The 16,393-nt window shown below is 34.2% G+C and overlaps 2 protein-coding genes across 3 annotated transcripts; both read right to left on the minus strand.

Annotated features, from left to right (window-relative positions):
• Nucleotides 1–3,795: 3,795 nt before the first annotated feature.
• On the minus strand, nt 3,796–5,520 carry LOC107839213. Its single transcript, XM_016682620.2, has 2 exons — nt 5,234–5,520; nt 3,796–4,493 (listed from the first exon to the last, which is right to left on the minus strand). Exons 1-2 carry the CDS (start codon nt 5,288–5,290, stop codon nt 4,059–4,061), a joined length of 492 nt encoding a protein of 163 aa, XP_016538106.1. The 5' UTR covers nt 5,291–5,520; the 3' UTR covers nt 3,796–4,058.
• Nucleotides 5,521–8,250: 2,730 nt separating this feature from the next.
• On the minus strand, nt 8,251–14,562 carry LOC107839230 (chaperonin-like RbcX protein 2, chloroplastic). Of its 2 annotated transcripts, none has more exons than XM_016682647.2 (5): nt 14,015–14,562; nt 10,639–10,730; nt 9,245–9,302; nt 8,957–9,022; nt 8,251–8,603 (listed from the first exon to the last, which is right to left on the minus strand). In XM_016682647.2, the coding sequence occupies exons 1-5, from the start codon at nt 14,336–14,338 to the stop codon at nt 8,520–8,522; spliced, it is 624 nt and encodes a 207-aa protein (XP_016538133.1). In that variant the 5' UTR covers nt 14,339–14,562; the 3' UTR covers nt 8,251–8,519. The 2 variants fall into 2 exon arrangements, with proteins under 2 accessions (XP_016538133.1, XP_016538125.1); XM_016682639.2 differs by having other exon boundaries at nt 8,251–8,645.
• Nucleotides 14,563–16,393: the final 1,831 nt, after the last annotated feature.

Consider the following 16,393-nt stretch of genomic DNA (forward strand, 5'->3'; position numbering starts at 1 on the left):
TGAAAAATATATGTATAAAATACTCTTAATTTTAGAACTTGAACAACTAAATTGAAACAAATATTTTTAAAAAGAAGACCAATTATTACGAAATGAAAGGAGCATATGACTAAACGGCCCTAAAATGTTTAGTGAAAATTACCATTTTAATGTTTAATACATTAGACGCTTTTTAAGTTTCTCGTTGATGTCATCTATTCTCTTTGGGGCACGACTATTAATTAAAATTTACACCAGAAAATCACATATTAAAGTATCCATTTGAAGTGCATATATTGAACAAATAGCTTTCTGACCAAACAAATATATATATATGCTATTGAACTTCAGCATTTGTCAAAACTACTTAAAATAGTACTCCGTGCTAAAAGTAATATTTTAAGCTCAAAATATAGAACATGGTTTATTAAAGGGCTACAAATCAAGAGTTAATAAGACATTCAAGATGTTCCAAGACCCTTAGGCATCATAATACATATTGTAGGCTTGGTGTCCCAAAGGGTTAATTAAATGAGTTGATACTTGATGTTATGCTTTAATTTATTGAATTGATTGTCTACCAATATTTAATTATTGGAGCAATCAATATCAGTTTCAACATCATGTTTGGTTTTCTGATGTGAAATTTCAGGTTCAATACACTTGTACTAAATGAATATATATACAAGGGCTGAAGAGAAGATTATTACTTTGAGCCAGACCAAGTTTTGGAAGACAAAAAAAACCATAGACTATAACATCAAGGCTGTAGTATGGTACTGCATGTTAGGTATGTTTCTTCGATGCGTTGATTTATTAACAACTTTATTATGCTATATTATAAAGATCATTAGTTAAAGAAATGTAATTGATAGATATGACTTGAGCTGCTTGTCTATTACATATCTTGTAGAATTGGAGTGATCACCTAATATATTGATATGAGATTGGCAGTATTATTGTAAAGACTTGATTCGAAAAGCTAACGCCCCCTCCAACCCCTCGAACTCAGGATAATTTTTCGCTAGCATTAATTTAATTTCAAAAAATTGTGAAATATTAAACTTACACGTATAACAAATGTATTTACACAAATTATATCCGTGTATATAGTACGATACAATATATCACACACATAATAGTGAAAGACAATACATACAAGCGCATCACACGTACTACATCTTTATTTGGAGCCTAAAGGATAAGTTTTTTTTATTTAAAATTCTAAAAGGATATATTAAAATGAAAAAAATACCAAAACGAAAAGTTCACGACGTTAGTCACATGGTAAAGTTCAAGGTAAAATTATGAATTTACCTTAAAAGTAAATAGAGTCACTTGCCTTGTCTATTGACTCGAAAATTGATTGAAAAAGTCAAGGTAAAATCACGATTTTACCTTACAAGGTAAATGGAGTTACTTACCTCATCTTTGACTAAAAACGTGGGAAATAAATTCCGCTAGGAAAGAAGTGTCTGCAAGATGAGACTTATCGCTAACAAGGGAGGAAATACATTCCCTTTTGCTGGTTGATTGTAAGTCAAGTATGAGTATGGATTCTCAACTTGTAAAGTAGGATCTCATGTTCATTTTGTAAGGTAGTATTCCATGTTTGCCTTGTAATAGCTTCAAAATTCACGATGCTATATAAAAAGTATGAGCGTAGGTTTCTTTCATTTACATTAATTAAAAAAAAAAAAAAATTCAAAGTTCATAACTCAAAGTATTTGTTGAACATTATTCATTTTTTACTTTAAGATGAATAATAATAAGGTACAAGTGTGAGTGTAAGTTACTCAAAATATTTATTCAGTTTTCTATTTTGGAATATCCAATCATACTTGTTCACTTTATGAAATCAATGGATAAATTTATCCATTTTTACCTATTTTACCCCTGGTGTTAAATACAATACATCACTCACTATATTTTTCAAAACAAAAAATTTACTATACTCAAAGAGTAATATAGTAAAATCACATATCTATTTATTGTTTCTTAAGGCATATATCAAGTAAAGAATGTATAAGTACTTATTGATAGAGAGAGTATTTAATGAAAATTTATTAAACTATAGTGCAAAGTTCGAAGACTATTTTACCTTACAAGATATATGTCCCTTACCTTATTAATTTTCTTTTATAAACCACCATTTCATTCATTTCTTATTTATATTATTACTTATTTGTTCACCCATTTCACTCTCTTCATTCACATTATTTAGGTGTTTGATTTTGTTCTTGTTCAAAGTCTATTTCATAAAAATTTTTGTACTTTAAGGTATATTTTAATCACCTTTTTATATAATTATTTCAACTCCTAACAAGCAAGTATGTGGTATTAATATTATTAATCATCTTTTTAGCTGACTGAGTAACCTACACTCATACAACACACTCTTTCTTTATTATCATTTATCTTAAAGTAAGAAATGAATAAAGATCAACAAATATTTTGAGTTACCATAAATTTCAAAGTTGTTACAAAGCAAACATAGGATCTACCTTATAAGGTGAACATGAGATCCTACCTTATCAGGTGAGAATCCATACTCGATTTACAATCAACCAACAAAAAAAAAAAATTATTCCCTCCCTTGTTAGCAGTAAGTCATATCTTGCAGACACTCCTTCTTTAGAGAAATTTATTCCCCACTTTTTCAATCAAAGAATAAGTTAAGTGACTCCATTTAACTTGTAAGGTAAAAATACACTTTTTTTAGTTAATTTTTTGCTCAAATAAGATAAGTGACTATTTTTCTTATAAGATAAAATTACGATTTTACTTTACATTTTATCATAAAACTACCTTCATAAACTTTTTAATAAATTCTTTTATTTTGATATGCCTTTTTAAAATTTTGAATGAAAATAAATTATCTTTTAGACTCCAAGCTCACCTTTATATATTTTTTTAAATTTAAATGCAAATATCTACTGCCACCTAAAAGTAGCATCATGTAATATCACCTAAAAGTAGCATCATGTAATAAAGTACTTCCTCCGTTTAAAAGAAAAATAACCTACTGTTTTTTTAAATCCATTTTAAAAAAAATAATTCATTTTTTTTTATTTTTAACTTTTCACGTGACATGTTTAAAAACATTTAACAACTTTTTAATTTTCACTTCCATATAACATTTAAGACCGCAAAATTAAAAAATATTTTACTACATTTAACATATCTTTAATTTAAATTCACAAATAACGAGAAAGTAATATTTAGAAGTATTCTCTAACTCACAAATTTTTCCAAAAAGCCCATTAGGTAATTGAAGCAAGAGCCCAAGAAAGCAAATAACTACTTTCACAGGCCTTCACCAGCAAAAAGCCTGTAGACTTGACAGAAATCGAGCATTTTTAAGACCGATGGGCAAACAATACCCTATTATAGAACAAATTTCTCTTGCAGTTCTTGTAGAAACATAAGTAGCTGGGGTAGGCTTGAATAGGGGTTCCATTATTCAAACGAAACAGCCCAAACCATTGTGAGGAGTTGATTATAATCAATCAAGGAAAAAGAAACTAAACAGAGTTCACACTCATCAAATTAAACTTGGCCTCTGTCATAACCCCCACCCACAATCCACACTCATTTTCAATACCTCCGGTTCAATTTATGTCACATAAATTTCTCTTTAATTCATCCAAATTATTTGTTTATGAACACAAATCTCATTTTATCCCTCATTGAAACAAGAAGAAATACCCAAAATAACACCAAAATAATTTCAATAAAAAATATGTTACGTAGTAAACATGATGCTGACTTTAACAAAATCTGCACTACTCGGTCCCGATCAAATTATGCCATATGTGACTGAGGAAGTATTTCATTTTTAACTATCGAACATTACGCGTTACAGCTCAAATCAACACCATAGTGCGAAAGAGTTGAACCATCGAAACACAGGTTACACCTCCAATCAACACCAAATTAATACATAGTGCGAAAGAGTTGCAGACTTCTCTACTCGGGTGTCCAAACGAGATCACGTACAGGACATCCGATGGAAAGCTTTAAGAAAGTACACACAAACATGCATACATAAATGAACATCATTGGAATTCCACAAAACCTTAAATCTTTCTATTATGTTTCCCTATCCCTGTCCCTTTAACACACGACTTAACAAAGCTCTTGAAAGTACCCTTCTTATGAGGTGCCCTGTCCTCCTCCTCAATTACAACATCATTCTCCTCTCTTTTCTTCTTCAAATTCTCCTCGACAGCAAGATCCTCCTGTTTCTTCTTCTTCATCAGCTCCAACTCCGCCTCCAACTGCGCACACACATTCAACACCCTATTCTCAACATTCACCAGCCTCTCAATGAGTGTCCCCTTGTGCTCCGTCTCCGAAATCACGTCGTCTATGGGACGGCAATGCTTTTCCATGCTTCTTGGAGAGAAATCGAGCGACGACACTTGCCCATCGCTAGTTGTTAACGTCTCGCTTGATGCCGTTGATGACTTTGAGGAATGGTCACCTCCTCTCACTTCCTCCAGTTTTTTGATCTGAAAACACATAGCAACTCACATCAAACACCAAGAAATCCCTTGAAATGGAAGGAAATTGAGATAGATCTAAGTTCCATTTTTTTTTTTACCTACCATGTCATAGTAGACATCTATTTTGAACATTAATTGATAACCTGTATTCACTCTTAGTACTAGCTAGTATAATAAGATAAACTGCTAATCTTAATATTGAAGACTTGAATACACTGAATACTGTAAATAACATATCCTCCTGATCAGGACAGAGCCAGCCTTCTGTTCGGAGGCCAAACCTTCGACAAAAAAATACACCATTTATACATAATTAAAATTATTTTTTATATAATTATAATAAGTGCTAGAACCCTTTGACTAAGCTTTCTTTGAATGTGAACCCTTAATTGAAATCTTAAATTTTCTCTAAATATGAAACCCTTCCGTTAAAATCCTAACTCCACCTTTGCTCCTGATGGTCATTAATTTGATCCCAAGGTTTTTGCAACGATTTGGTACTTTTACGCGCTAGCTAGTTATCTTTTTGGATTCTCTCTTCCTGGTTTCAAGTACGTCAGCTCTTTTTTGCTTAATTCAACCTAGGTGATCTTTTCTTTTAAAAATATAGAGTAACCACCTTAAAGGATATTATGAAGAAAACAATTGGTGCAACACTAATACTCCTCCTCCAACATGCCAAAGGATCATAAGCAGAAAAAAAATAACAACAATAAATATATGAATAATTAGGAGTGAGGACTCACAATATTATCAAGTCTGTCGAGCCTAGACAATATTGGTTCTTCTATTACTGCTTCCATTTTCTTAATTCTCCTTAATGGTTCTTTCCTTCTTTTTGTGTTTTTGGGTTCATAATAATAATAGTACTTCCTAGGGCTAGACAAGATGGACTTTTATAGTGGATTTTAGGCGGCTAGCCAAGGGAAGGGATACGTGGCATGATGCAAAAAGAGCAACTGACAGATGACACGTTACAAGATATTATATGTTTGATGGAGATATGATGATGTTTTGGTATCTACGTTCTCTTGACACGTTGAGGATTGCATGCAGTGGATAAATATATAGATATGGTATGATCATTCCCATTTTTTTCTTTCACATTTATCCCATTCTAAAACAAGAACCATTCCCATTGGTCTTGTTTTTTCTTTTTTCTCATCACGTAATAGATCAGGAGGCTGCCAAGAATACTGAATAAAATTTGTGTCCCTTCCTAAATGCGTCATAGATGATCAAGGGACTAGCTAGCACTACTTTTTTATGGTTTTAACAGGTTAATAAAATATGGAGCATTGTTTTATTCACCTTGTTTCGGTAAAAATTTAAGTGTTAACTATACATACTAAGCCGACGGAAAATGGACCGGTCAAATTAGATAGGGACGGGCAATGAATAAAAGATATAATTTTGCTCATATAATATGCATAAAAAATAAATTAACTAATACTAGTTCACATGAATATTTTGTTAGTTTTATGGATGCACAATATTTACTAACAATAAGAACTTCTACACTAAATCCTAAGAACAATCAAGAAGTTCAAATAATTTTAAATACAAAGTTCAACCAATTTACCAACTATCAAAATGAAATTTTAATTATTTTTTCTAAAACTTATTAAAATCATAAGTCCACTGAATTCACAGTGTAACCTTAAAGAATTTATTTTTCTTAAATATTTAAGGTTATGAAATATATTCTACGGGATGAAATGATTCGCTACAGCAAATAACAGTCAAATTAACTCAACAGTTTGAAAATTACACAAAATTAAGAAGAAATAATTTTTCACTTCAAAATTCGTACCTTTACCTGAGAAAGTTATAGCCAAAAAGTGGTGCTTCAAAAAGAAAGCAATGATTCACAAAAAAAATTATACTATTTCGAAACGACATTGACCTGCGAATCCACCTGCGCGAGTAGGTGGCCCACATGCGACCGCAGGTCATTAATTTTCAATTTCCAGAATGTTTCGTCTCTTCTGAGGACTTCACTTGCAGGGATGACCTATAACCGTAGCTCATCTTTCCGCTTAGAAACAGTGCCTCGAAGGATCGCATCCATGCATTGTGATATGTGTTTGCACATGCCATGTGCGTCCGCAAATTCAAATCCAAATTCGAAGTTGAGTCAAATGACACGACGACGTAATGCTTATCTTTTTCTTGCCTCACTTTCCACATGAAGAAATGCTTCTCCATATAAGCACGAGAAAGTTCCTTTCTCCCCCTCAATGTAGGAGAGTTTCACTTTCCCTCCATTTCCACCTATAATCCAAACATATTTTTGTTATCCTTAGTGAGTTGAATGCCATAAAAGAAATTCCAAATTTTCGGTTTTAAACATTTTAATTTCAAAATCAACTGAAAAAGATATGAACCTTTTGAGATTTGCTGCATATGTTGGCACTTGCTCATACGCACTTCTGTAGGAAAGTAATGAAAGCATCTGTCCAATACTACTTTCCCTGTGATCAGTCTCTACTACTTGTTTTCTTTTGCCTTCAAATTTAGTCACATGGAAATGCAGAAGAAGACTAACAAAAGTATGTGCTGCAATTGATATATCATATGTATTCCTTCAAATAGATTTTGTCTAAGCCAGTTTAGCGTATCAACATCTATTGGACTGAGCATAATGAACACTCAAATGTATAAACTAGCTAGCATATACTGATTTTTGAAATACATATTATATTACTAACAAGAAAGAATATATATATAGGCTAAAGGGGAAGATGCATTAAAAAACGTAAATACATAATTACCCTGATCTTGTCCGAAATTTACAAAAAAAACATCTAAACTTTACCTTCGACATATTACCACAAGATTCTTCTTTATTTCGTTACAAACACACCATTTTGATCCTCTGCATGTATACACGCACCACAGGCGCGTGAAAAAGCTTGAATTTGATTTTTTTGACCAATTAAAAGCTGCCACGTGTAAAATAATTTAATACATAATTTATATAATTTTTTTAAAATAATATTTATTTTTTTTTTTAAAATTATCCCTACCCCCTCTCCGCCCTCCCCCAACCCACCCACTCTTTCTTCTTCAACTCAATTCACCATTAAAGCTTCCATTGAAGCTTTTTTTTTTTTTTTTAAATCATTCATTAAAGCTTCATTGTACAACTAAATCATATCATTTAACTACCCATCATTTTTTCTTCAACACAATATCTTCTTCAACACCATTAAAACTCCTCCATTGAAGCTTTTTTTTTTTTTTTTTTTAAATCATATCATTAAACTCAACTTTTCAATTAAATCATATCATTTAACTATCTTTATAACTCAATTTAATCATAAAACTCTCAATTCAATCATAAAATTATTTTTTGAATTGATTTGAAAAAAAAAATGGACGGGGAGAGAGAATGGTGACGGAGGGAAGGTTGGGGTGTTTGGGGTAGATGCTGATTGGGTTTAGGTGTTGGACGGGAGGTGGGGGTGCTGAATGGGGGTGGAGAGTGGAGGAGAGCTGTTGGGGGACGGAGTTGCTGGATGGGGTGGGGTGGGGTGTTCAATTAAATAAAAAGTAAAATTATATTAATAAAACAAAAAAAATATAAATTAAACGTATTTGACACGTGGCAGCACCTGATTGGCGCGTGTATTTTACTCTCCTTGTTGTGACTGAGATTCAGCGAAAAATGGTGTGTTTGCAACGGATTAAGTAAAAATCGCTGGGTAATGGGTCGAATTCAAAGTTTAGGTATCTTTTTAAAAATCTCGACCAACGTTAGTGGGGTAATTATGTATTTACTCATTAAAAAAATGCTAGTTTACATACTTCATCCCATCAGAAAAATAAAAGTTTACGCATGAATGATGCCTTCCCCATCCTCTATTCATCAGCGCTCACAACCTTCTGTTGGGAATATGGAAACATATCCATAGCTAAATTATTACTTTGAACAACTGACAACCACCCGATAACAGTTCTGCCTATCATCAAGACTAATGTAAAAAAGGAAGGGCAGAAACACCAAAGAGAGCTAGGCTTCTTCATCAATCAATCCAAACTTCCAGCAATCTCATCATCTTCAGATGGCCATATAACAGTTTGAGTGAGTCGTTCACGCATCAGTTCTACGTTCTGATCAGATATTTTGTTATATAATTCAGTATGATCACATTTCTACACCCAACAGAGAATATTCATTAGCTTTTCTCTGCATCGTTGCAGTTGAAAATGCACAGGAGTTCAATTTTTACACAACAATCCATGAAATAATATAGACAAATGGAAGATAGAAAATAAGGATTGGGTACTCCTTTTGCTTTAAATCACACCATTTGTTTCACATAAAGAAACTGACTCTCACTAAGCACAGCACAGCTTTAGCCAATAGAATGCTTTTGAACAAAGATATATATAATTCACAAATGCCATACTTTTGAAGGATCGAAATATTTACATCATCAGTAGCTAAAATCGAGGTGACATACCTGCATCCATATGCTGTAAAGGCTAAGACGTGTTATCATCACTCTTTCAGCAAGTTCCCGCCTTTCCTGCAAAATTTTTGAAACTATCAGATGCATAGAACAATGCGGACAAAAGGTAAAGCTCAGCTAAATTCACAGGAGTTATTATTAAACCTAAGGGCACATTACTACAGTGCTATTTCCTTGAAAACATATTTTACTGGATGCAGAAGACATGTGGGAAAATCCTTGCATACCACATATCACCTTTTACCATATAAAAATATTTACCACTATCTACAATGTTACCTTGAAAAGCTGCTGAAGGAAATTTTTCCCGGTGTTAGGCACGTGGTTTACTATAAAACTGTAAGAGAAGCACAAAGAATTAGTGAGACAACCAATGAACAAAACCATTAATAGACTCATACCTCTCAGGTCCATTGAACAAACAAGATTCTTTTACAAAGACTAAAAATGTTTTCAAAAAAGATGTTGAAAATAGGTCTTAGGATTGCAGAAATAAAATAGATAGATATATTATCTGTAGAAGATTTCTTTTGCAGAAACTCAGTTTATCAGTAGCTAAACCTTTAAGAATTCAAATTATTTTCATTAGAGTTCTTTGTGGCTTGAATTTAGGAGTTAGTTTCCTCTTTCTTTGTGATTTGGTATTGCAAATAAGTCAGTAGCATATTTTTCTTCCTTTGACTGCATTGTCAGTATTTTTCTCTTAGCCTTTCTCTGTTATTTTCCCAAGTTTCTTTGTTAAAAACCAACAGGAGAGCAGTTTAGCAACTTTTTATAAGTCGAAACTACACTTCAGACTCTGTGCTTCCAATTTGGAGCTTTGTTCTTCTCTTCACATAACAGTAGTGTCTAGGCTAACCTTGTGTGCACCTTGACTAACCCCACTAGCACATGTATATATTTGGTAATCAACTTTATCCATCAATACTTAACCAACGCGAAGAAGTTACCTAGTATTGCCACTACTGTGATTTGAACCAAGCATCTGAGGTTGTTACTTCATTTCTTTGATCACTAAGTCACTCCCTTGGTGGCTCCAAATCAGAGCATGCTAAGCTTTACATTTGGCAAAAGTGGTAATTTAATCCAATTTAAAAGGTATTCTCTAGGGAATGGATGATTTAAAATATGGAGTTTTCAAGAGAAATTTAGTGCTACTTCTCAAGTGGAAAAGCAAACGTCGACAAGATTTCGCAAATTTCCACTCGAAACAAGATTAACAGATAGCGTGCCAAAGAATAAAGGAAAGATGACAATTTCAAGACAACCCAAGAATGTTAAATGAAAAATAAAATCACTATAAAAGGGAAAACATAGAAAAGCTCAAAAGATAATCTGCTAGTAACTTTAAAAATAATAGAAAAGCAAAGGAAATGACCATGAACTAGAGTCCATCTCCTTTGAAACTTCAGCGTGCCACAAATGACCTACGAAGAAGAATTCCTTTTCTCTTTCCTTGCCTTAAATCTTAAAGTACAATAACACCAAAGCTGTAATGATCATTGAATCTATCTTTCCTTGTGTAATTTTGTTTAAACTGGATTGAAGTGTCAGTTTTTATAACATCAACAGCCTAACTATTATCTGCTAACTTGAATCATTGAGCTAAAACCAGCGGTTCATCTTACCAAGATAGTGGATACCTTTGAGAGGAAAAGAAACCTAAAACTTACTTGTAAAACCATGTGTACTGTGGAGGGTTCATCTCATAGAGTTGCTGAAGAACAGTCCGCACAGCTTTGTAAGTTATAATATTGATCATTTCCTGCAAATGCCAATCACTTAAGTAGTTATACAACAACAACAACATACCTAGTATATTCCCACCAAGTGGGGTCTGGGGAGGGTAAGTGTACGCCGTCCATACCACTACCTCAGAAATGAGATAGAGAGGCTGTTTTCGAAAGACCCCCGGCTCAAAATAGAACAATGCTCAATATAAAACAATCTAGACAAGACATAGTCAAAGGACAAAATATCATAGAAATCAACAAATCCAATAACATCATATACAAGATACACCAAGTAGTACAACAAAAGATACAACATCCTAAACTCATCCTAACCTTCTACCCTAATCCGCCTCCTCCACAACTTCTATCTAGGGTCATGTCCTCGGTAAGCTGGAGCTGCTCCATGTCCTGTCTAATCACCTCCCTCCAATATTTCTTCGATCTACCTCTACCGCGCTTGAACCCATCCCTAACCAACCTCTCACACCTCTACACTGGGGCATCCGCGCCCCTCCTCATCACATGACTAAACCATCTCAACATCGCTTCCCTCATCGTGGCTTCCACCGATGCCACTCCCACCTTATCTCGAATAACCTCATTTCTAATCCTATCTTTCCTAGTACACCCACACATCCACCAAAGCATTCTCATCTCCGCCACCTTCATCTGCTGGATGTGGGCCTTCTTAACAGGACAACACTCCGTCCCATACAACGCCGGTCTAACCACCACACTGTAAAACTTGCCTTTAAGTTTAGGAGGTACCTTTTTGTCACATAAGATTCCGGAGGCGAGCCTCTATTTTATCCACCCTACCCCAATCCGATAAGTGACATCCTCGTCAATCTCTCCATTCTCCTGAATCATAGACCCTAGATACTTAAAACTGTCTCACTTATTAATAGAATAAGTATTCATGAGACACCTCGCTGAACTTACACTACATATATTCCGTCTTGGACCTACTCAACCTAAACCCTTTGGACTCAAGGATTTGCCTCCAAACCTCCAATTTAGCATTAACTCCACTACAAGTCTCATCAATCAACACCACATCATCCGCAAAAAGCATACAGTAAGGCACCTCATCTTGAATTTGCCGCGCCAAAACCTCCATCACCAAGGCAAAAAGAAACAGACTAAGCGTCGACCCTTGGTGTAACCCCATCAAGACGGGGAAGTGCTCCAAGACCCCTCCCCCGGTCTTAACTCGAGTCTTGGTTCCATCGTACATGTCCTTAATAGCTCTAACATACACCATAGGAACACCTCTAGCCTCCTAACATCTCTAAAGAACCTCCCTGGGAACTCTATCATAGGCTTTTTCTAAGTCGATAAATACCATGTGCAAATCCTTCTTCCTTTCTGATACGAGAATAATCATGGAAATAGACTTATGTGGGTGTGCATTGAAAGCAACTAAGTGTATGTGCAAGAGAAGGGTAATTAAAGGCCCAAATACACACCAAAACAGCCCATTCCATACACTAGAGGGGCAACCCATTCTTGAAGGGCCTTTTTGGTCATTTTAACTTCTATTTGTTTTGTAATATATAAGGAACATGTAGGGTTTTATTTACTTAGTTTATGAATGAAGTTGTAAGTCTTACAAGACAAAGAAACACAAGTCCTCTTTCCTTGAGGCACCCAAAACCGAAATTAGGGTTTAGACAAGTGTAGAATCACTTGTGTTTGCATTTGCTTGGAAACATTGATGCTTATTGTGTGTAGTGTTAAGGGTCCAAGAGTTAACTTAGTTTGTTGTTGGCTGCAAAAGGTGTCAAACATCTAGTTATATTATCCTTCTTGTATTTCATTCTTGAATCCGAGAGTGGTCTTCAAAAGGGTCCTCGATTCTTTGAATTAGTGGACTGTTTTTGGAGTATGTTTGGACTGTTTTGAGCTAATTCCGTGTGTTCCTTGGTTTTCTTGTATCACTTTTCCTATACTGCTCCACCAGTCTCCTAACGAGGTGGATGACTTCAGTAGTCGAGTGTCCTGGCATAAATCCAAACTGATGTTCAGAAATAGTCACAATCCTCCGCAACCTCAACTCCACCACCCTCTCCCAAACCTTCATAGTGTGACTCAACAGCTCGATACCCCTATAATTGTTGCAATCCTGAATGTCGCCCCTATTTTTATACAGTGGAATCATCGTGCTACACCACCACGCTTCAGGCATCCTCGCCTTCTCGAAAATTAAGTTAAACAACCGAGTCAACCACTTCATACTTGCCCCTCCTGTACACTTCCAAAAATCCACAGGAATCTCATCTGGCCCCGTCGCTCTACCTCTACGCAGCCTATGAATAGCTGCCTTAACCTCCTCAACCTTAATGCGCCTACAATAAACATAGTCGCGAAACCTCTCAGAATGCTCCAAATCCCCCAACACAATGCTAGTATCCCTTCCTTCGTTCAGGAGCTTATGAAAGTACGACTGACATCTCTTCCTAATACGACCTTCCTCCACCAAAACTTTGTCGTCCATATCCTTAATACACTTCACCTGATCAAGGTCCCGAGCCTTCCTTCCCCTAACCTTGTCAAGTCTGTACAACTTCTTATCCCTACTTTTACTATCTAACATTGTGTATAAACTCTCGAAAGCAGCATCTTAATCCATCGTGACCGCTAACTTCGCCTCTCGCCTAGCAATCTTGTACTTCTCCCTATTCTTTCGTTTAGCCTCTTCATCCTTATTCTCAGCCAACTTAGCATATGCTCTCTTCTTAGCCTCCACCTTCCCCTTTACCTCTGCGTTCCATCACCAATCCTCCCACTGCATTGACCACTAGTCTACACCCTTGGTTACAGTACCAATTCAATATTATCATGATAACCGAAGAAGCTATTAGTCATCAATCTATAGAATCCACTATCATGTTTGAGCAGATAATAAATTTGATAATTGATCTGCCATACTGTTCAGTTGGGAAAATTCTAGCATAATTCCTAGTAGTAACTAGAGTAAAAAACAGACCTAAAGTATTCTGATTTCACGAGTTACATACTTGAACTATCAGGTATACGAGTTTCCTACCTGAACTATCACAAACTATTTATCAAAATACACCTCAACTATTAATCATTCACTTTTCCTACCTAAAAGTTTCATTATTAAACTCAAACAATTAATAGTTTAGGTGTGTTATGATAAATAGTTTGGAGATAGTTTAGGTTGGAAACTCACACACCTGATCGTTCTAGTATGAAACTCATGAAATCGGAATACTTTAGGTGTATTTTTGACCATTAACTTTAGTAACAAACATAAATAAAATCAACAAATTTACAAGAAAGCTCTCACATTTGTAACATCTTCCCCTGAATCATCATCCTCCACTTCCAGCCCACCAACAACAGTGAATTTCCCAATCTTTTGTCTCTTTCTTGAACCCCTATTAACAGCCAAAGATATCATCTTTGCAGATAACCTCCACTCACACCATGCTTCCAAGAAAGTGGAAGTTAAATTCAACTGCTTTCTCCCCTTAAAGCTTCTCCACAATCCCAATTTCCTACTAGTCTTGAAATTGAAACTGCCTGAGTTAAGACTAGGATTCAAGCACAAACATGGAGAAGAATGAGTTTCAGCTAATGATCTTCCTGAACCAGAAATAGTTCCAACCATTATGTTCTTTTTTGGACTTTGATGGGGTTGAAAAATGGGAAATTGATTGGGTGCAGAACAGTGGTGGCTGAATCTTCTGTTGCGGATTCTTGAAAATACATGTTTGGGATTTTATGTAGTTTTTTTATGAGGTCCAAAATTGTTTGACAGAGGATTTTTATTTTAAGACAAGCAACATATAAGGTGGTCGAGCTGGGAATTGAACTTCTTGCCGAAAATGGTTTTTTTTTTTTCTTTTTCCCTTTGAAGCAAGAGTGACGTAACTATAAGGAAAAGGGCCAAATTTATCCACAAATTGGCTAAATGCACTACTCCCTCTATAATAAATTAATTATTGCATTTTGGTATTAATAATAATAATAATAAAAAAGTAAAAACATAAATTTATCATATTTTTTTATTTTTTCCCTTTTTAAATTTCAAAACCTTAATAATGATACATCACTTTCAATACACATTTAATGGAGGATAAATTTAAAAAAAATTTATAACATCTACCTTGAATTGTGAATCATTCACTTATTTTGAACACTAAAAACTACTCAAACAATTCACTTATTGTAGAACGGAGGGAGTATTAATTAGGGATATCCAAAAATCAAGCTGACCGATAAATCGAATCGATAAAAATGTTATTGAATTATTGATATTGAGTTATTGGGTTAACGATTTTTTATTGATTTTATAAAAAAATTTATTGGGTAAATGGTTCGGTTTCAATTTTAGCTTATTGGGTTATCGGTTAAACCGATAATCCAAGAATGATACACTAAATTTCTGTTTTACCCCTATATATATATATATATCCTAGATGTCATACTGTAGGGTCAAATTAGTGATTCACAAAATATTAACCTATTCAGGGCAACAAAGGCACAATACAAAGCACGAGTATTGTCATATTGGAAAGCTTGAAGCATTTAGTAGCTTCCAACAATTAGGATTCAGTTTTTTCCGAACTAACATTCAGTTCAAGTTTGGAGATTCTTGTAAACTAAAACGCATTGTGTAGGATTTTGGCGGCAACTAAGCTTTCATTTTTTTATGTTAGTTGTTACTATTTCTATTTTATGAGTATTTTATTATTGGTTAAACCAAAAACCGAACCGTTAAGTACCAAAAATCAATAAATCAAAAAACGGTAAGAAAATATCTTATTGGTTGTTTATTGGTTTGCATATTTGAAAATAAAAAACCGATAAATCGAATCAATAACACATAAAATCGAACCGAACCGATCGACGCACACCCCTACTATTAATCATATTTTTGAGTCAAATTTATTCAAATCAAATTTATCCTTTTGCTTTGAAAAATTAACCGAAGATGCCCTTCATCAAACTTTGGTGCCAAATTTATCCTCGATGTCATACTTTAGGGTCAAATTTACCCTTGTTGTTAAAAAAAATTTCTCATGTACCATTCTTTTAATAGAAAAGCTCAAATCAATATTAAATGTCTAATTTCTTAAAAAATAAAATACACTCTAATCTAATCGGTTCAATGTGACTCGCGCCATAATAAAAACACAAACAAATATACCCCTGTCCGTTTTATTGGTCAAATTTTCCAATGAGATTAAGCGACTTGATATTTATCAATTCATAACTCATGAAAAATGAATCTACATCAGTACAAACACAAATAAATATACCCATTCTTTAGTTCATGGGTCTGCATTAATGCAGATCTCATGAAAATGGTACTTAGCAATCAAATCTAATAAATTAGGCTTACTGGATATTTCTATGATTGATTGAGTTAAAAGGTCTCCTTATGTGCCAATCGTGACTTTTCTTTATTCTTATGTATCTATATACAATTTGAATCTACATAAATTTTTCATCATGTCATTTGCTCAAAAAAATTATCCACTTATTCTCGAATCTAGATGCACGTAAAATTGCATATCAAATTTAAAATTTGAACGTAATTGAAACAAGATCAGAGTATGAATAGATATTTTCTCTAGTTCCATACTTCTGTGTTATCCATTTCATTTTACTTTTTGTTAATTTGTAAACAGCCTGTCAGCGCTGCACATTAAAAGAGAAG

This window comes from Capsicum annuum, chromosome 1, assembly GCF_002878395.1.
Source record: "Capsicum annuum cultivar UCD-10X-F1 chromosome 1, UCD10Xv1.1, whole genome shotgun sequence".
NCBI lineage: Eukaryota > Viridiplantae > Streptophyta > Magnoliopsida > Solanales > Solanaceae > Capsicum > Capsicum annuum.

Bases quoted from the DNA above. Each gene is read 5' to 3' on its own strand.
- LOC107839213 (XM_016682620.2), bottom strand. From the start codon at position 5,290: ATGGAAGCAGTAATAGAAGAACCAATATTGTCTAGGCTCGACAGACTT. The intron at 4,494-5,233 runs GTGAGTCCTCAC...ATGTGTTTTCAG, and splicing joins TCGACAGACTTGATAATATT to ATCAAAAAACTGGAGGAAGT.
- LOC107839230 (XM_016682639.2), bottom strand. From the start codon at position 14,338: ATGGTTGGAACTATTTCTGGTTCAGGAAGATCATTAGCTGAAACTCAT. The intron at 10,731-14,014 runs GTGAGAGCTTTC...TGGCATTTGCAG, and splicing joins CAGGGGAAGATGTTACAAAT to GAAATGATCAATATTATAAC. The intron at 9,303-10,638 runs GTAAGTTTTAGG...CTTCTCTTACAG, and splicing joins CAGTACACATGGTTTTACAA to TTTTATAGTAAACCACGTGC.